The sequence below is a fragment of the Chenopodium album genome, chromosome 27 (genome assembly GCF_948465745.1).
Source record: "Chenopodium album chromosome 27, dcCheAlbu1.1, whole genome shotgun sequence".
Classification (NCBI taxonomy): domain Eukaryota; kingdom Viridiplantae; phylum Streptophyta; class Magnoliopsida; order Caryophyllales; family Amaranthaceae; genus Chenopodium; species Chenopodium album.
The window spans coordinates 2,653,197-2,674,303 of NC_137860.1; the positions used below are offsets into that span (position 1 = coordinate 2,653,197).

The window sequence follows — 21,107 nt, forward strand, 5'->3', positions numbered from 1 at the left end:
CATCAATTTTGCAGGTTAACATCAAACAGCCGACCTGATATTTCTCAATAATGGACAAGAAGTAAGATATTATTCTCTTTAGCTTAGATTCCTACTAATGATCAAGGTGACCATGTCTATATTTTTTCAGTGCTGATTACATCTTTTTTTATGTAACTTTTTCATGTTGTAGAGCTGATTGTGGGCCGATCTATCATACACCCCATAATTCTGGTTTATTTCTGCCTGGCATCTCAGATTTGGCCACTTTTAGGCTCAAAAATGCCGGTGCCATGCCTGGTATAGTTGGGGCCATGATGTCAAAACCTTGAGTACTTGATTAGCTCAAAAAATTGGTCTGACTGAATGACTTATTGAGGCAATCATAGTTCAGGCCAGAAAATCTCTGCCCAAATCCGGTCCTGAATGAGACCTTCTCACTCGATTAGCTCTTTACATACTCTATGTGTCCTGATTGAGCCGTGCTCACTTGATTAGCTATAATCCAATGCTTACTTGCTGAGATCTCTTCTTACCTCTCTTGCACCTCTTGTAAGGAAAGGAAAGAAAGAGTGTAACTTTAATAGTCTAAAGACTCTATTATTGCCATAGTTACCTGATAATCTACTTTATGAATTCTGTCATTTTCCAACAAGTAGCTAATGATGTGGGGTAAAGAAGAGCATAATGCTTTGCATCTGGAAAAATCCTCTTTAAAGAAGAAAGGCATAACTAGTAAAGCTTGAAAGCTACCTTAGTTGCCCTGCCCTGTATTTTCCTGAGTGATTTATTTGATGTAACCTTGATTTGATCTTGCCTTTTTTCGCGTAATTGTACCTTGAGCTCCTTTTCCTTTCACTTACTAGTTAATTACTTTTCCAAAGTAGACAGGAGTGGAAATCCTTAACAGCAAATCTTAAATCTTCTTCTGTTTGCCTAAAATCGTACTCATATTGTCGTAAGTATTTTGTTTCGATGTGATTGATATTACTCTTTGTTAGTACAAAGGTTTTACCGTGTTCTAGCTTTCGTTATCAGGACAGTATAATCCTGGTGTTTCGCATTGGCTTCCCTGTGTTTTGTTTAGTGTGTGTACTGATCCCACATTCCTTTGTTAATTACATATTACTATAGGGCCTTGTTGCTGAACTATTGAACAATGTTATGTGCAGGAAAAAAGCTGTTTTTTATTTTTTGAGGAAATGCTGGTTTAGTATTTGGTTGTCACCTCTTCCATCTTTTCTTTAGTTGACTTCAGAGAGTTATTTGACTCGTGAAAATTATGGATTGCTAATGATTTGACGTCATAACAAATGTCCTATGAAATGCTAGAAGTTAGAACTATAAGATTCAGTTTTATTAAGTTAGTAATCCCATGACATGCTCCACTCGATTTGGATTTAGTTATCACGTTACTTCAACTTCTCATAGATAAAGAAGTCACATGAATTCTAATTATCGGGATTTGGTGTACTTGTATAATATAGTAATATAATGTAAAGCTATCCAACACCCCTATCACCTTAGAGCTAAGGGCATACTGAAAGATCCAATCACAAATCACTATTATATTGTGATACTGTGTGATTCTTTTTAGGAATAGGCTGATTATTAGTACTCGTGTACCTTTTCAATTAAATTAAGAGTAATATATACTTTGTGATAACTTTTTCTAAACATCTCTAAATAATCGTCGCTTTTATTATGTCTATCAATTGCAAATGAAGGGAATATGAGATAAGATTAACACGAGATCATATACTGGACGTTTGTTTATATACCCAATTTTTTTCTACAAACAATAACTACATGGCAAAATATATATTCTACTCACTCCGTTTGAAATTTTGTTGCTATGATTGTGTAATTTGAACTTGTAACATAACCCCTTAATCTAAATGTTGGTATTTATTGTTGAGCCTTAGCCAAAGGCGGCAGTTTGGTAAGGGTGAAATAAAATAATGCCTTCTAGATTATCAGGACAACCTTAGAAAGCAACTTGAAAATAAGTTGAAGATGCTTTTGAAGATCATAATAAGTTGACTTTATTTCATTATCCCTTAGCTTGACCCTATCTAGAATGAACAAATAGTTTGCTTTAACTGGATGTATGAGTTGACAAATATTTGGCAACCCTATCACAATTGATAAATGGATATCATTAGTCATGAAGTGCATGTACTCATCATCATGACTAGCTAGCTTAGTGGGTGTTTGTTCCCATTTATATGAGCTAAATTCTAATTGGAGTGCTTTCTTACTTCTCTTGCTTAAATCCCACTTAATATGGTTATAGATTGAACCACATCATTAGCTATTATTATTCTATGCTTTAGTAAATATGGTATATTCCTTAACTATTGGCTTAATTTCAATGATTTTCTTACCAACATGGCAACATTATTCACATGATTTCAAGAAAAGTATGTTTTTGTTTCATTTTTCCCCCTTAATCATGATGCTTACCCTATTTGGATAACTATTGATGTAGTTTTGTCAAACCTCCCCATTTTCGACAAAGTCGAAAAAAGTCAACCATTAAACTTTTAACCTTGGATTATGATGGATTAAGTTAACATCTCGTCATTTTGTCATGTGGTTCATTTTTATCCTATAAAGTAACATGTTGATTCTTCAGTAAGAATTTCGTTATAGATGTTGAGATATCGGTATGGTTTCGATTCGAATACTTCCCCCTTTGGTCCTTATTAAGAATTTCCATAGAGATATGGGAATAACAATGTTGTTGGGATTCTGTGAGTAGTAAGCTAGCTATATATGTCAATTATTGTCGCGAATATAATTAAACTAGTTCTTTAAAGACGAAGTTATATAGGTGTTCGGATATGGAGGAAGAGTATAGAAACTTGTTTTTAACTTTGTGAAATCAAACATAGATTATATTGTGATATAAGTACTTTAGTAGCATGGCACTATACAGATAATCATGTTAGAAAGGAGACATTGGTTCATATTGCAGGGAAAGATTGTGCAGAATATATTCTTTCTGAACCAAATGAAATATAAAGTTACATAACAGAATTTGTTCCCATATCTTTCTTCATTAATAACATTGGATCTCATCTCTTTTAAAGCAATGCAAAAGAACGTTGTCCTTATGATTTGGAAGTAATTATATAAAAAAATCCATTATTTTTAGTATTTCTGAAGCATCTTTGTCTTAATTTATAATGATTTAATATGTATGACTGAATCAAGTCCTTTTTTTTTAAATAAAGAAGATAGCCAATGGAGATTTGTTGTGATTGATGATGTTGACAAAATCCAATAGAGCGTTATCTCAAAGAGTTTGGTTGTTTGGAAAACATTCTATGGAAAAACATTTGCGTTTGCTTTAACTGACATTAGGCATCGACTTGCTTTTGTTTTCTCTCTCGTCATTTTTCTACCAGTGTTTGATTCCGCGCAATGCATGTATATTTAGTTAGTTATTTAATACGTACTTGAAAATGTTCGGTGCCTACGAAAATAAGGGGGAAAAAGTAAAAAAAAAAATTGATATTTCGGTCAATTGGTTGTAAAAGTAATAAAATCACGTTATAGTCTTTTATCTCACGATCTCACCAATAGAGTGGTTATACTTTTTTCCCCCTAAAAACATTAATAATTCTTACATTTATTGGTTTAATGATTGAAACACGTTATAGTAGAAGTACAAGCAAGGTTTGGGTTCGAGTTTTATTGTCAAGACCTCTTTCAGTCGCTATTTTGAAATTTTTAAAGTTTAGAAAGAAGCTGTGAGATCCTGTATAACACGATATCATGTCGTTTCAAGTGGAGGAAACATGTGGTAGGGTTGTATAGATATAGATATGTAATTTTTTTATAACATTGAGTAGAAAGTTAATTTTCTCCCTTAGAAAGGGGCAATGGGACGTAGGCCACCTCAAAAACACATTTACCATGGGACAATTAATTAAAAATAAGGCAATAGTCATTTAATTGGGACATCAATCAACCCACCCAAAAGGACAATCTATTGTAAATGTTACTGTCATAGAATACCGTCATTACCCAATAACATTATTGAAGGAAAAGGAACACAATTTTTAGTAAATTTGTATCTTGAGTATCCAACATAAATATAACATGACTAATGTAAACTTGTATGTAAAAAAAAAAAAAAAAAAAAAAAAAATTGATCCAATGATAAACATTCAATCAATAAATAATAAAAGAAATAAAATTGATCCAAAATTTGTAGGCAAATTGCTTGCAAAAGATAAAGGGAATTCAAACCAATAGGTCACATTCCTTGGTCAAAACACTATCCACCTCAATTTTAAAGGTATTAACTTCGTTTGAGAATATTGATACTCAACTTGAAGTCGACAATGTAGAATGTTACAACTTAAACACATAAAACTGTATTAAGCCATTGACTAAAGATACCCTGATAATAATGAAATCGATTTTTCAAATTAGTAAGCATCAAACTTAGATTTATACCGGATTTTCTTATTAATAAACATCAAACTTGAATATATATCATCTCTCGATTGTGGATATATCTCATCCTACAAATTGCATATCAAATATCAAATATGTGAGATCCTAATACATTTTTAGTTAAGCTATGTACAAATATTAATTTCCATTTAATTTCTGTACAAATACATTTTAAGCTTTCTCATATATTGGACCACCCAAAATAAAAAAAATAAGAAAAAGTGCTTTACCTACTCCAACCCAAGCTTAAACCGAATTAAATTATACTTGTTGCTCAAAAAAAAAAAAAAAAAAACCCTTATTTTCCAAGATAATTTGCTAGAATTTACAGAGACTAAATACATCCACTGGTAGTTCATCATATAGCTCTTACATGTACTAATGTACAAGTATATTTTACTCTTGGAAACCCTCAACCCAAAAAAAAACCCTACTAAAAAAAGTGTGTTCTACATCAAAATTGCATAACGCATGCTGTCACTGATCATTAGCTGATCAATCTCCGACGAAGTTCTAACCATTTCTCCGGTAACCCACATCGCGTCTGAAGGGTTTCCGTGGTGTTGAGAGAAGCAAGAAAGAATAGAAAACGGGATACGAACAATGGTTGAAATAACCGAGAGTCCGTTATTCCAAGCTTGGTGTTGCCGGCGGGTGGTACGGTTTATGTCATGGGCATATATAGGCATGCCTGATGCATCCATGTTGGTGTTACCAAACATGGTTTCATCGGCGACCTTAGGGCTCTTCCTCTTGGTAACAATTTGTTGCCTTAGCGCGGACAATGTACGCAACATGATTATGTTATATTATATATAGGACTCTTAAACAAGATGTGTAATATTTTGATGGAGTTTTTAGAGAGAAAAGAGAGAAATGAAGTTTTTAGTGTGTGTTTTGTGGTGGGATGGAAAGAAGGGGGGGAAGATCCTTTTTAAATGGGACTTTCATTGGCTTTTTTTAGTCATGTAAATTGGCAAGTTGATGTTGGTGGTGGGTCTTTTTGCCTACTTGCTTAGTGCTTGTGACTATCATAGAAGGTGTGTGAATGAGTGTATATAGTAGAATTATATTATTATGGACCTATTTTATAAAAATCTTGTTATATACCACTTTACTAAGATTTAATTATGTGGGACGTACGACATGTTTAAACATTTGCATTATTATTGCACTAACAATGTAATAGTAGTGCTAGTACTAATTTGTCTTATGTGCTTAATAACGTGTTTTGAGAACTAAGATTTATTTAATTTGAACAATGTTATTATTATTCAGTGTATTTGGTTTTCATCAATAGGACAAGAATAATCCAATTGAGGCCCATAAAAGTTTCTTTATTTAGGTGGGTGGGGCAAATAGGCCTAATCGGGTCTAAATATAGAGAAGCTTGTAATTTGGCCTCCTCCTTAGAATATATATGTAGTAAATAAATTTCATGGGATATTTAATTTCAATATACTACTTCAAGCCAAATATAGTTGTTTGTGGATTCGAGTTTTAAGCATACACCTATCACTTGACTTAATTAAATGTTACAATAACACAAATTGATGAAGGTTGCATGACATGTGTGCTACATATACACGCATTTGTCAATCACAACATTCTCGTTGAACATGACCACAAGGTTGTTTAAATTACAACGTGAGTGTTATTATTCAAGCTCAACATAAATAAATTAAAATTTAGATCACACATTATAGATATGGAAATTAAAATGCCTAGTCTAACCAACATAAACTCGTTCAACTTACACACTTTGTACTCATCAGTCGAAAAAACTTTGATATATTTGAGAAGTAATCTTGAAAGACAACTTAAAAACCCAGACAATTAATTGTAGATTATCTTGACATAATAACTCTCCATAATGTGGCAACATCGTATTGATATAGGTATATATATGATGTAGTTCATTTATTTCTTATTTTTTGGAAGCTGCAATAATTTTTTTTTTTTTTAACTTTTTTTTTTTTTTTAAAAAAAACTACTATATGACCATGTTTAAAAAACAGTACTATATGACCATGTGTATCAATTTTCATAGAAGTTTTTAAAGATTAACCTTATATAAACCAAATATTACATAAAAATTATTTTTAAAATTTTAAATTATTTATTTTTAAAAAATAGAGAATCCAATGCAATTTAGGGTGAATTTGGACAAAATAAAAAAAACATGAGAAAATTATTAAGTATGGGAATATTGGTCCTCCCTTAGCTTGAGTCCCCCATCCTCAATCCAAAAAAGAAAAGAAAAACAAAAATGGTTGAATTCATTTTATAGATTTAGACTTTGAAATGGTGTTGGTGGCTTGTGGGGTTGATATATATGGCACCATGGCGACAAAGGCGCCTAATTATAGTAAATGAAAAACAACTTTATGCTGGCATTCAACTCCTTCAATTTTGTTGTTCATTCTTAACTCTTAATTATTAATGGTAGCTAGCTTTATGGAACTCTTTTTATTCTATTATCTACCCGACCTCCCTTAAATAAAGTTCTTACCAATTATTGACTACTTGCTCATAGGCTCTAGAGGAATTATTGTTCATCATTTAAAAGGAATTCTTTTTAATTATAGTCCCTTCGAATATAGATCATCTTCATGCATGTTAGGTTTGGATTCATATATTACGAAATTTGATTTAATAGAGTGAGGTCAAAATGTGAGAGAAAGAAATTTAGTTGAGGGTTCTACGTCAAAATGGTATTACAGTTTATTCCTCAAGAGGTAGTCTTGAAAGATGGTAGTTAAGGTTTGAGATTATATCTCGTCGTGATCAACACAGTATACAATATGTATGTAATCAAATCTCAATCAAGTTGAAATATAATTGTACAATTTTTGTTATGTCTAGTTAGGACCATGGATACATTACAACTTTACAAGTTGTTAACTGAAATATAAGCTACTTTGTATTTTGTCCCATAACCAAGACAAAATTTGTTGTAATAAGTGATGGCAAGTGTTAAAGGCTCTACGATCATCAACTTTCTAGAAACGGTATATTGCATTATTATAATCCTATATTTTAATTTCTCATAATAATGTATAATGTACTTCTCCCAATATATTATTTGAAAACACTAATTAATACCTAAACTATAACAAAAGTGAAATGCCTTTTTTAGATTATGACATATTTTTATTATTACATTCTCCAATTGTTAATGTTATCTTCATCATATAGTAAAGTAATTGGGGAGAGTACCAGATGATCATGATAATTGTTGCAAATTAAATTAAGGCAACACAATTTAAATTTTAATCAGGAAAGTCAAAAGGCCTTACAAATTTGCAATAGTGGGTGTTGCTAAATTAGGATAAGCGTGATGATGTTATTTGTCACTATTATGATACATGTGAATCAACTAATTAATGGCTAGGGATATTTCTCTTTATTTGGATGTTTCAAATTCCTAATTCTTTTTGCTCCCTTATGGTAGGTTTGATTTTCTGATTATTATTTTAATGATTTTATTTATTGTCCTCTCTCTATTGCAACGCGTAAGTTAGGTTTACAAAGATATGGTTGCTTGATATGCTATCATAGTAATCTTATACTAGCAGTTATCTTAACAATGACACTATAAATATGAAAACTGATTTAGGCACACCCTAAATTGATTTTGGCACACCCCTATGTGAGAGCACAGTTTTCTATGCTCTTCTCACATAGGGGTGTACCAAAATCAATTTAGGGTGTGCCAAAATCATTTCCCTATAAGTGTATATCAGTCGTCAAATTCTATCTATTATTCTAATTACTAGTTGAAATTGAATCATAATACTACCACGCGTGGCTTTTGATAAATGATAAAGGAAATATCATTTGGACCAGGCCAAATCCCTTTCTCCTTAATCAATGTGACCCAAGCCAATCTAGCTAACTATATAGCCAAAGTAAAAATTTAAGAAATATGCTTTCCTGTGAAAACGTATTGATATAAATAGGCTAGATTTGTTGTGATGAAAAACATTTCAAGATATGAACCTTGGCACCAACATGATCCTAGTTACTTAACCCAACCTAGTTAAAATGAATACTCGTTATTCATTAATTCATATTATTAAGGGTCTGTTCACATTTACTAAACTGAACTTAACTGCACTGATTTGATTAGAGTTGTACTGAACTGAACTGAACATAGCTGAAATGAATATTTTATGAGAGAAGGAAATTGAGAGATGAACTGAACTGAACTAATTGGAGCTGAACTGAAATTAAGCTAAAATGAACAGGCTCTAAGATTCACGCAAAAAGATAAGCTTTTAAAGCGATTGATGTAGCTTTTCAAGTTTAGTGAATATGTAAAGTTTATAGTCAAAGATTTTCTAAATTGCTAGTTCATGAAATAACGGTTTCATTGATTCTTACACTTCAATTGATGACACCAACAATGTCAAACTGACTTTTTTTTTTATTTTTTTTTCTAAATCTTTTATCTTTTATATTTTTTTTTTAAGTGAAAAGAACAAAACATATTTAAACATTATAATTGAAGTAATGGCACGAATTTACGGTCATTCAAAGATGGAGTGGGGGGAAGGGGACCAATGGACCAAATTAATCTAAAGAAGAAAAAAAATGTGATTAATCAACAAAGAACTACCACCATGTCATATCATAAACTTTCAAGAAAAATGACCTTAGAGCAAAAGTTTATGACTATCTGAATCTACCCGGCCTCTTCATTATCATTCTACTTTCTTACTTTGACCAACTCCGGGTCGATTCAATGATTGTTCTGCTTCAGTCCTTAACTTGAATCTAAAGCTCGAACAGTTCATAATTGGGATATGCTTTTTGTAATCTTATCAGAATTATGGGGTTTGTAATTGTAACTTTTAAGTGGTCGTTTTGTGATCTTAGAGACTGATTGAGGCCATTGTTGTTGTTATTTAGAGCCGCGAAAGGCTACTATCCAAGCATATAGATCAATAGATGTATACTTTGATTTACTTCTCTAGAGATATGACAATGAACATGTATTCTGTACCCTGTGTTCACAAATAAGGTAAAGAAAGTTTCAAGTCCAATTTTTTGAGCATCCCTGTTAAAATCCTTAAGCTGAGCACTTTAAACCATCAAAGCATTGTAATACAGAGATTTTTTTTTTTTTTTTTTTTTCTGTCAAACCAAGGAAGCAAATATCATTGACTTTCAGCACCAAAATGAATACACATAAAAACTTTCAACTATCAAATCCATCCAACCAAGATCGCATACGTTTGGACTGTGAATTATAATGTCTAATGCTGCAACATGCTTAATTGGAGCTATGCAGCAGATTTGCAGATGCTAAATGTCAGCTGATCATATGTGGCGAAGAAGAACACATATTCCTTTCATCTCCCCAATGATCAGATAATTGAGGTCATTTTTCATAATCACACAGAATCTAACTTCATGTATCTAAACACATTACAGCACCTAAATATGCAGAACAGCAGAAGATAATTCACAGTATGATGTTGTAAAATTTTAAAGCTTCATCGCCTGAAATGAAAGCAAAACTATAATGTGAGGATCCTTCACAGAACGATTAGAAAATCTATTAGACGGTCTACTCAGAAAGATGTTTGCAGGTATAGTTCTTGCATCAGGTCCCAAATTGAAAAGAATAGAGGTATACAGGTATAGACAATTGTACCAAAGTTTCAACCGTTTCATTCTGAGATACATATGATAAGTCTGTGAAGATTCAATCACTCATCACAATGTATTGTGCGCTGCTAAGAGCCTAATGTTGATAAAAACTTCATGGAAATACAGTAGGCCTAAAACTACACAGCTAGATTCACTCCAAAATATCTTTGGTTAATGCCAAATTAATAACCAAAAATTTATTCCTAGATACCTAGCTACTATGACCTGTTTTCACCATAATTTTTACCAGCAATTCAGTGCATCATCAACAGAACTCCCACCATCAAGGGGCGCCGTTGTACTATAGCACAATAAGTCATTATAATTCAGATGAATCAAGGAAAGTGCAATAAAAAACAAGCATTCTTTATTTTCACAAACATAATACATTATGATACATTCATCACATAAACTAGTGAACTACTCTGTTTCATTATATTTTGTATGACACATTCACTAGTAGTCTTGTTACAGCATAAAAGTAATAGATCAAAATATGTTAAGTAGCCTACGAAAATTTGTATAAGAAAAGCAACTTTGAAAGAGAAAGAAAAAGAGAATACAAACTAAAGTTGACATGGTGAAGCAACTAACATTACCTCCTGTAGTCTTGTGTAATGGGGCTCTCCATCTCATTCTTCCGAAAGACTGCATGAACCACTGATGATATCTCTCGGGATGTAATATTGTCCAATAACAAATCCAACTTCCAGTACTTTGAACCATCAAAGCATTATAGTATGTAAAGTGGTCAAAGCAGTGAGATTTTTTTTCTCTGTAAAGTGTAACAGAAGATCCCAGAAGACTCAAGGAAGCAAATATCATCAACTTCTAGCACTCAAAAGAATACAAACATTCAAACTTTCTACTGTCAAACCATGATCACGTACTTTTTGACGATGAATCAAGATGTCAAATGTTGTAAGCAATGCTTAATTGAAATTATTCTGCAGAACTGCAGAAGCTTAATGTCAGCTGATCATGTGTGGCAAGAAAACTCATATTCCCTTCATCCCATCTATGATCAAATAATTGGAATCACACATAATCTAATTTCATGAATCTTTCATATATATACAGTTGATGTCTAAAAGCAGATTAGAAATAACTTAAGCTCCAATATAACAAACAAAGATCCAACAGAATATGGTCACGCAACCAAAGGATATCAGATCCTACAGACACAGAAACAAGGTATCAGGTACATAGAACCAAGGTCACAGCCACACTAAACCAAGGTCACAGATAGAAGAACCAACGTCACAGTCGCACTAAACCAAGGTCGCAGTATGAATACATCAACTCATAAACAACATCAACACCAATATCGATGACAGCAACAAATTAATATTTACTGGCGAGCAACATATGTTACTACCCTTACTGGTAACCATATTCATCAAAGCACATACAAACCTCCATCACAAAAATAACAGAGCAACCCCACATCTTCACAAATAAACATATACCCAACAACATGCTGCACAAAAGTTGTTATCAGACTACCTAACAATAAAAACATTCAGTGTTACAACCCAAAATAGGGACTCATTGTCACTCAATTACTAACAAAGTAATAAACATGTGGGTTTTTATCAGCGAGATTGTAAAACTACAAGTGATTGTTGCATACTATTGTAGATGCTATAACAAATGCAGAGTTTTGAGCACGAAGAAAATACTGACTAATGGCAAAATCAATCAAAAATTAAATGTAATCATACTGGATCACTAATATATTTGTACAACTAGTCTACTAACATGACTCCCGTAGTGTTGGTATTTGGAATGGCGTAGAAAAATTAATAATAAAGAAAGACCAAGGATAACTATAATAATTGTGATCAATAATAATTTATGGATTAGCACATGTATCTTCTAGATTTTTGTGCTAAGTGCCCCACTTTATTTGCTACTTTTTGAACTTTGGTCTGCTTAAACAAAGTTTAGTACTGGTAAACATTGTTTACAATAATCCTCACTTCCTAACCTTGTACATCAGTCACTCACAGCCCTTGAAATAGTTGACTGTAGGGAAGTTTGATCCAAAAAACAGAGAATGGCAGAGGGAGTATTGTTTAGCATTGCTGAGGAGATCCTGAAGAATCTGGGATCGAGGGCAATTGATGAGATTGCCTCAGCACAGGGATTCAAGCCTCGGCTTGAGAAGCTCAAGAACACTATCAACACCATCAAAGATGTGCTCCTGGATGCTGAGGAAAGGCAAACTGATAGCCGAGTCATTCACGGTTGGCTTGAAAGGCTTGCCACTGTTGTTTATGCTGCTGATGATCTGTTCGATGAGGTTGCTACAGCTGCATCCCGTAAACAAACCCTTAATGCAAACAAATTTGTTCAAGAGGTACACACCTTTTTCTCTAGGTCCAATCAGATCAAGTTTGCATTGAACATTTCCAATAAGATTAAAACAATTAGTCAAGAGTTGGATAATATAGCCGAGGATAGTACTAAGTTTGCCTTTGTACACCGCCCTCGTGAGGAAGGAATTGTGATAAATACTAGAATGGGGAGGGGTCAAACTTATTCATTTGTAGATGCAGAAGAAGTTATTGGTAGAGATGACGATAAGAAAGCTGTCTTAGATATAGTCTTTGCTGCCGGTGAAACTGAGAATGAGGTTATTCCAATTGTTGGAATCGGAGGACAAGGCAAGACAACTTTGGTTCAACTCATATATAATGACCATCAGGTTGTTAATTGCTTTGAGTTAAGGTTATGGGTGTGTGTATCCGAAGTCTTTGATATAAAGATTATAACAGAAAAAATCCTCAAGTCAGCAACTAACACAGAAACTCCGAATTTAGAGATGGATCAGTTACAAGGTCTACTGCGAAATGAAGTGGGTGATAAGAGGTATCTGCTTGTTCTGGATGATGTTTGGAATGAAAATCGCGAGGAGTGGCTGAAGCTGAGGGCACTATTGAACATTGGTAGAAAGGGGAGTAAGATAATTGTAACTACTCGATCAAGGGAGGTGGCAAATATTATGGGCACTGTTCCTGCCTATGAATTACAAGGCCTGTTAGAAGAGAAGTCATGGGATTTGTTTCAAAAAATGGCTTTTAAACCTGCACAAGGGCAACAGAAGCCACATCTTATGGAGATTGGGAAGGAAATTGTTAAGAAGTGTGCAAATGTTCCTTTGGCCATAAGAACTGTAGGCAGTCTTCTTTATGGCAAAGACGAGACTAAGTGGTTTTCAATCAAGAATAAAAGTCTTGCCAATATATGTGACAGCCAAAATGGCATTATGGACATTCTCAAGCTGAGCTACCAGCATCTACAGTCACCATTGAAGAATTGTTTTGCTTACTGCTCTTTGTTTCCAAAAGACTATGAGTTCAATAAGGAAACACTGATGAGTCTTTGGATGGCCGAGGGCTTTATAATTTCTAAAAGTGATGAAGGCCAGAGTCTGGAAGAACTTGCTGAGGAATATTTTTTTATTTTGTTGCAAAGGTGCTTCTTTCAGGATATAAAAAGAAATGAATGGGGAAACATTTTGAGCTGCAAAATGCACGACTTAATGCATGATCTTGCTCAAGAAGTGGCAGGAGTCAACTGCAAGGTTATTGCAAAGTCCGGAGAAAGCAGCTCAAACAAGGGACTCTATCACTTGTCTTTTGGTTATCGTTTGACTTCAGAATGGAAGATACCAAGTTGGATACCGAATAAGAAGCTTCTACGAACATTTCTTTTGCCTTGGCAAATGAGAGATGGATCGCCCTTCAGTGAATCGATTTGTCAAGAGTTAATATCAACTCTTCAATGCCTGAGAGTGTTGGATCTACACAACCTTGGAATCAGAAGTTTGCCCAGTTCAATAGGTAAGCTAATTCACTTAAGGTACTTGAACCTGTCCCAGACACCTATTAGACAGCTCCCTGATTCAATCACAATGCTTCACAATTTGCAAACATTAAACCTATTTAACTGTTTCAGCCTTCAAACACTGCCTAAAAATATTAGAAAACTTACCAATCTTACAAACCTTGATATTGGTCAATGTGATTCTCTGATATACATGCCTTCAGGATTAGGTGAATTGACCTCTCTTAGAAAACTACCTCGATTTGTAGTCAACCATAAAAACAGTCCTTTGTTAGTAAATAAGCCAAACAAGCCCCATGCTGCTAACTTGAGTGCTTTAAAGAAACTTAATAACCTGAAAGGAGTCTTGTACATAACAATTAGAGGAGAGTTAAAAAATCCTTTGTTAGAATCAACTGAGGCAAACTTAGATGGAAAACATGGGCTGACTAAGTTACATATAGAATTTGATATGGAGTCGGGAAATGTTAGCAGTATTAATCACGATGAAGCAGTGCTGGAAGGACTTAAACCACATCCTAATTTAAGACACATGAATATTGATTGGTATAGAGGTCAAAAGCTCCCAAGTTGGGCAATGACGAATAATTTGTGTATTACTCTTCCAAACCTTGTTGAGATTACACTTTGTATATTTAGAAGATGTCAGCAAGTGCCTACTTTTAGTCAACTACCTTTCTTAAAGCGCCTTAGTCTTATACATTTGGAATGTGTGGAATACATGGAGAGCAGTACAAATGATCTTACAATGTCATCCAAATCACCAATGATGGAAACAGTATTCTTCCCATCACTTCAACAACTTACATTGGTGAATATGGATGCTTTGAAGGGATGGTGGAAAGGAGAAGGAACGGCTAAGAATATCTCCAAGGAAGCATCACACCATCAATTGGCCGAACAACGCTTCCTATTAATGTCATTTTCTAATCTATCAAAATTGCAGATAGAAAATTGTCCAAAGCTGATATCTCTGCCGCTATGTCCCAATGTGGAGAAATTAAAACTATTGGACACAAATGAGACTATCTCAGTATCGAAGATGGCCTTACCTTCGTCATCAACTTCAGGATCTGGTTCAAAGATTAAAAAGTTGACAATCAGTAATGTGGAAGACCTCAAATCCCTCTCAACAGAATGCCTGCACCAACTGTCTACACTAGCTGTCCAGGATGAGAAGCTGTTTAGCACAGAAGAAATAGGAAAAGATGTTTTCAAAAGTATGTCTTCTCTCCGTTCTTTGAAATTCATGCATTGCAGTAGCTTGAGATTTTTCGTTCAAGGCCTGGAACATTTGACTGCGATAGAGAAGTTAGTTATTATGACATGTAAACAGCTTGATCTATCACCTTCACCAGATGAACAGTTGCCATGGGAATACTTTAAAAGACTTCGTTCTTTAAAAGTCCATTACATACCTAAGCTATTGGTTCTTCCAATTGGGCTTCAACATTTGACAAACCTCCGTTCTCTAGAAATAACGTGCAATTATGAATTGAGGGAACTACCAGAATGGATAAGCTGCTTTTCCTCTCTAAAATTCATGCGGTTGTGGAGCTGTCCCAAATTGAATTCTCTGCCAGAAGGTTTCCGCAAGCTCACTTCCCTTAATATGCTCTTAATTGAAGGTTGTCGAGGATTGACCGAAAGATGCCAACGCCCAAACGGTAGTGACTGGCCCAAGATTCGGCATGTCCCTCTCGTTACAGTTTTGAAGGACTAGTTACAACGAAGAGCTATCAAACAAAGCATTGGTATTTATTCCCCCCTTTTTATCATACCTTTCAGTTTTATTGTAATAAGCATGTGTATGTTTGTTGTACTTTGTACGAAGTATATATTACAGTACTCCGTACTTTAATTATATTCTAGACAGAATGGTTGTATATTACAGGAATTTTGTGGGCAACTTTGTATAATACAAGTTTTGCAATAAATATCTAATAAACCCCTACTTGTAAATAAATTCAGTTATGTAACTACTAACTAGCCTACTCTTCTTGTTCTTTTATTAAAAAAATTAATTCAAACTAGCAATTTAGTGCATCATCAACACATTCAACAGAGCTCCCAGTATCAAGGGGCGGCATTGTATGATAGCACAGGTGCAGAGCAAGCCATTATAATTCAGATGATTAATCAAGGAAATTGCTACAGAAATAAGCACTCTTACAAACATAATACATCATGGTACATTTATTACATAATCTACTCTGTTTCATTAAATCTTGTGCATTACATTGATTAGTAATCTTATTACTCCATAAAATGTAAGCAGGTCAAAATATTTTAAATTGCCTAAGGAAAAAGTATATATAAGAAAAGCAACTTTGGCCATTACTGATTTATTTTAAACAGTAGTAGTAAAGGAAAAAGAATATAAACTAAATTTGGCATGGTGAAGAAACATTACCTCCTGTGTAATGGGGCTCTCCATCTCATTCTTCTGAATGTCTGCATGAACCACTAATGCTACCTGTCTGTGATGTAGTATTGTCCAATAACAAACCCGACTGCGAGACCACTTAAGCAGCCTGAGAGTTACGGTATCTCCTGATCTTCACTTGTATAATCAATCTCAGGCACCAGAGGAAACATTGACTCTGCTCGAAATGCAGCAATGCTAACTTCTTAAAGTCATGGCAAAGGGGTAAAGCCAAGGAATTAGTAAGTATAACAACAAGAGAAACTGATAATTAATATCAAACAAAGAAAGAGTTGATCATGAAGCAAAAATCTCATGGTGTGAATTTTGTATTTGATGCAAAAGTTTTTGTTGTCAAGTGATCAGCAAATAAAGTATCATTAAGTACCATCCACTTAAATAGATGTTTAACTTGGACATTGATGTATTTCTGACAATCTGTGCAGCAACTCCATCAAAGAGAGAAAAGTCATTCCAAATTTTAAAGCCATCTGTCACTCTTTAAAAGTCAAAATATTGAAATTTGAAATTATATATTCAGACGAATATGAAAAATTCACAAGCATTAATAATATTCTTCAACCAAACAACTGAGAATCAAAAAGAGTGGTATATAGTGTAAAAGTCTCGTTGTTGCAATAATAAGAATAATGCGTAAAATAGTCCTCTATGGCATTTTGTCGGACATGTGGGTGCAAGCAGTTATTCATGATGATATATACATAATCTAAGCAATTATTGAAGAAGTTCCACAGAAATGCGGCCTAGGCATAAGGCGGTCAGTTCTTTGAGCTTAGGCAACCAGGAGCGCAAGTCTCCAGTTTTCAACTTGAGACTCGCAATGCCAAGCATACGAAGTTGAGTTAAATTTTTGACAGAGGCCGGTATGTCACCTTCAAAATTGTTGGCACTAAGAGACAATTGAGTGATTTTTGTCAGATTAACAAGTGAAGATGGAATTTTTCCAGAGAAATGGCAACCATACAGCCTCAGTCTCTCTAAGGAACCAAAGTTTCTAATGGAAGACGGCAACTCTCCATATAAAGCAGTGGCAGAAAGGTCCAGAATTATAAGAGGGTGGGTGCTTGATCGAAACTCAGGAAGATTTCCAGTTTCTCTGTTAGAACTCAGAGCAAGTACTTCAAGATTTGGCAGATGAAAAACACTAGCTGGAAGTTCACCACATAAATTGCAGTGCATAAGAGAAACGGCTTTTAAAGAAGTTATATTAGTCAAGGAAATTGGAAGAGTAGAGGATATGTCAACCCAATCAAGAAAGAGTTGGTTTAACCCTGTTAAATTCTGAACAAACTTATGCAGATTAGGATTATAAAGTTTAAGATTAAGCTGAGTACTACCTAACCTGTTACCATTATGAGAAAGATCAAGGTGAGTAAGCCTGGACAATTTCGAAACCTGTGATGGGATTTGGCCGCTGAATGCTGATTGAGATAGATTAAGATGTCTCAACTGATCCAGCCGACCAATTGAAGTCGGGATTTGAGAGAAGTTGAAGTCATTATAAGCTAAATTCACGTATAACAATTGCCAGTTTCATCAGTTTCATAAGATCCCCATAATTTCACCTTAGGATAAGAAGGAATAGAAGATTTATCAGAAAGACAGTCTAGGAGGAAACTCTGCTTCAAATGCAGCAAAGCTAACTTCTCGAAGACATGGCAAAGGGGTCGTTGTGCTAAGGATAAAGCGAAGGAATTTTTAAGGATAACAAGAAGATATAACTGCGATAATATCAAACAAAGTAAGGGTTGATCAAGAAGCATAAACCTCATAGTGTGAATTTTGTATTTGATGCAAATTTTTTGGTGTTAAGAGATCAGCAAATAAAGCATCAAGTACATACCATCCACTTAAATGGATATTAAACTAGAAAATACATAGAACATTTAAGTTGACATTTTCTTATTTTTGATGATAAGTACAAAATACATACACATTTAAGTTGATGGCAACACTAGTGATAACTATAATGCGTAGAAAACTTGAGCAAACAAACTCAAGTCAATATTTTGGTAAGATAGTAAAGGACTTGTAGAAATTATGAGAAAATTTGCTATCAACTAGCCCAAAATAAGACTTGGTCTTTCGAGCATGTTTTATTAACGCACGACAAAGACTGGCCATCAATGGTTTGAACAATACTACAACTCAATAACGCAACTATCATTTAGGCCCTGTTCTCTTACGTTGAAATTCAATTCTGTTCTATTCAGTTCAGCTCAGGTCAGCTCTCTCAGCTCCTAATTTCCTTCTCTTATAAAATATTCAGCTCAGCAATGAGAACAGGCCCTTAATTGCGCAAATGCTGACTTGGCTTTATTCTTTTCACCTTATTATTATTACTCCGTACTCAATAAATCACAAGATTCACACCTTTTTATTTGCGTTTGCTTAATTCCATAAATATTTAGTACCTTAAAATAATAACAAAACTCCACGATATGTGAAAAATACACATTGAGGCAAATAATATAATAACAAAACTTAATGCTTCCTCCGTTTCAATAATATTGCAACAACGATGAAATTATATTAGAGTAAAATAATAAAAAGTTAATATTGTTCTTCCTCAATTGCAAATACTAGTAACAAGCTACGAGTAGGATAAAAAGGAGGGGAGAATAGTGTAAAAGTAATAATACAAAGAATGCGTAACATAGTTAATGTCAGCACTCTATGACATTTTGTCGAACACGTGGAGTGCAAGCAGCTATTTATGATGAAATTTACAAAACTTAACCAAGTAAAGCACATACTGATAAGTCGGACCCACCACGATTTCCGGCAGGGCCGTTCCATTCCATTACGGGGCCCTGTTCTAATCGTTAAAAAGGGCCCTCAACAAAAAAAAAATGAAATAGATAAATAAATAAAATTGGCTCCTACTACAATATACTACCTCCGGTTCAATTTACTCGCAACAAATTCCATTTTGGGGTGGTTCAAATTACTCGCAACAAACTTATTTCTTTCCTTTTTTAGTATGTTTTTGGGTGATAATTGACCAATATACCCTTACTTTTTTCTTAAAACAACCTTATTAAATTTACAAATCTGATTTTATTATATTAAACCCCAACCTTAATTAATAAAACCCTCATCCCTTAATTTTCTCTCTCCTCCTCCAACCCCATTTCATGGTTGCTTTGTGGTGTTAAGAGCGGTGGGGGGTTGCATAACGGCGGCGTCGTGGGTTTGGTTCGTGGGCCGAGTTCCGTGGTTTCAGATCGGAGGATTTGGTTTGTGGTTTCAGATCGGCGGGTTGGTTTTTGGTTTCAGATCGGCGAGTTTAGTTCGTGGGTATGGCTTCAGATTGGCGGGTTTGGCTCGTGGTTTCAGATCGGCAGGTCTGATTCGTGGGTATGGTTTCGTGGGTTGGTTTCGTGGGTAGATTTCGTTGGTTTGGTGGGTTGATTTCGTTGGTGCTGGTTTCGTAGTGGTGGTGGGTTCGTTGGTTTCGTTGGGGTTGCTGGGTTCGTGGGTTGGTTTCGTTGGGGTTGCTGGATTCGTGGGTTGGTTTCGTTGGTTCGTGGGGTGGTGGTGGGTGGTTTGGGTGATGCTTGGTGGTGGTGGTGGGTGGTTTGGGTGATGCTTGGTAGTGTTAGTAGCGGTGGTGGTGGTGGTGGTGGGTTACTGTTTTATTTTAGTTAAGGTTGATTTTTTTTTTTAATTGTTGGATTAATAGTTAAGCACGTATCCTTATTTTCCATAATCATGCTTTCAATCTTTTGCCTTGGTTTGCGTAAAAGTGTCCTTTGTTGCGACTAAATTGAACCGGAGGTAGTATATTTAAATTGAAATTCAAAATTTCACCAACAATAAATGAGAATGTATACTGAAAATTATACCATGTATAGCTTAACTTTAAATCGTTTTGAGTAGTTAGATGTTGATAAAAACAATTAAATTGATTAAAAATTTATAAGAAGTGAATTTGATGATAGCCGGAAATCAAGAGATGTAATTGTTAAGTATGAAATCTTAAAAGTGCTATTATATTGAAGATTATTGAAGGATTGTGAAAATATTATTTACAATGAATATTATTGACACATCACAATATATGTTAGCTGAAAATTAAAAGAGGTAAGAGGATGGTAAATTGATAAGATAAATAGATCACAAATTTTTGTATGCGGCTGGCCACATGGTGCGGCAGGGGTTACTTGTATGGTGTTACTTGTTTCTGGGGTTACTTGTATGGGTGTTACTGGTTTTGTCAGGGGTTACTTGTAAGTGTTACCTGTATTCTGGGGTTACTCGTATGGGTGTTACTAGTTTTGGTCAGGGGTTACTTGTAGGTATTACTTGTATTATGGGGTTACTTGTATACGTGTTACTAGTTTTGGTCAGGGGTTACTTGTAGGGTGTTATTGGTTTGGTACGAGATTTTGATCTGGGGTTACTCAACCCATTCAAGTGTTCCATACAAGTAACCTCATAATACAAGTAACTCCAAAATTGAAACAAGTAACCCAGAATACAATTTTTTTTTTTCAAGAGTTACTTGTACGATGTTACTGGTTTTGGTCAGGGGTTACTTGTAGGGTGTTACTAATTTTGGTCGGGGTTACTTGTAGGGTGTTACTGGTTTGGTATAGGCCAGGGCATACGTACAAGCAACCCTTGAACAAGTAACTCATACAAGTAACCTTGAATAAGTAACTCATACAAGTAACCTATGCATACAAGTAACCCTTAA

General features: G+C 34.5%; 2 protein-coding genes across 2 annotated transcripts; one reads left to right on the forward strand and one right to left on the reverse strand.

Annotated features, from left to right (window-relative positions):
• Positions 1–4,898: 4,898 nt before the first annotated feature.
• On the reverse strand, positions 4,899–5,246 carry LOC145619000 (uncharacterized). The gene has a single exon (XM_081673604.1). The coding sequence runs from the start codon at positions 5,244–5,246 to the stop codon at positions 4,899–4,901; it is 348 nt and encodes a 115-aa protein (XP_081529730.1).
• Positions 5,247–12,166: 6,920 nt separating this feature from the next.
• On the forward strand, positions 12,167–15,682 carry LOC145619001 (disease resistance protein RGA2-like). Its single transcript, XM_081673605.1, has one exon. The coding sequence runs from the start codon at positions 12,167–12,169 to the stop codon at positions 15,680–15,682; it is 3,516 nt and encodes a 1,171-aa protein (XP_081529731.1).
• Positions 15,683–21,107: the final 5,425 nt, after the last annotated feature.

Coding starts and splice junctions, on each gene's coding strand:
- LOC145619001 (XM_081673605.1), top strand. CDS start 12,167: ATGGCAGAGGGAGTATTGTTTAGCATTGCTGAGGAGATCCTGAAGAAT.
- LOC145619000 (XM_081673604.1), bottom strand. CDS start 5,246: ATGTTGCGTACATTGTCCGCGCTAAGGCAACAAATTGTTACCAAGAGG.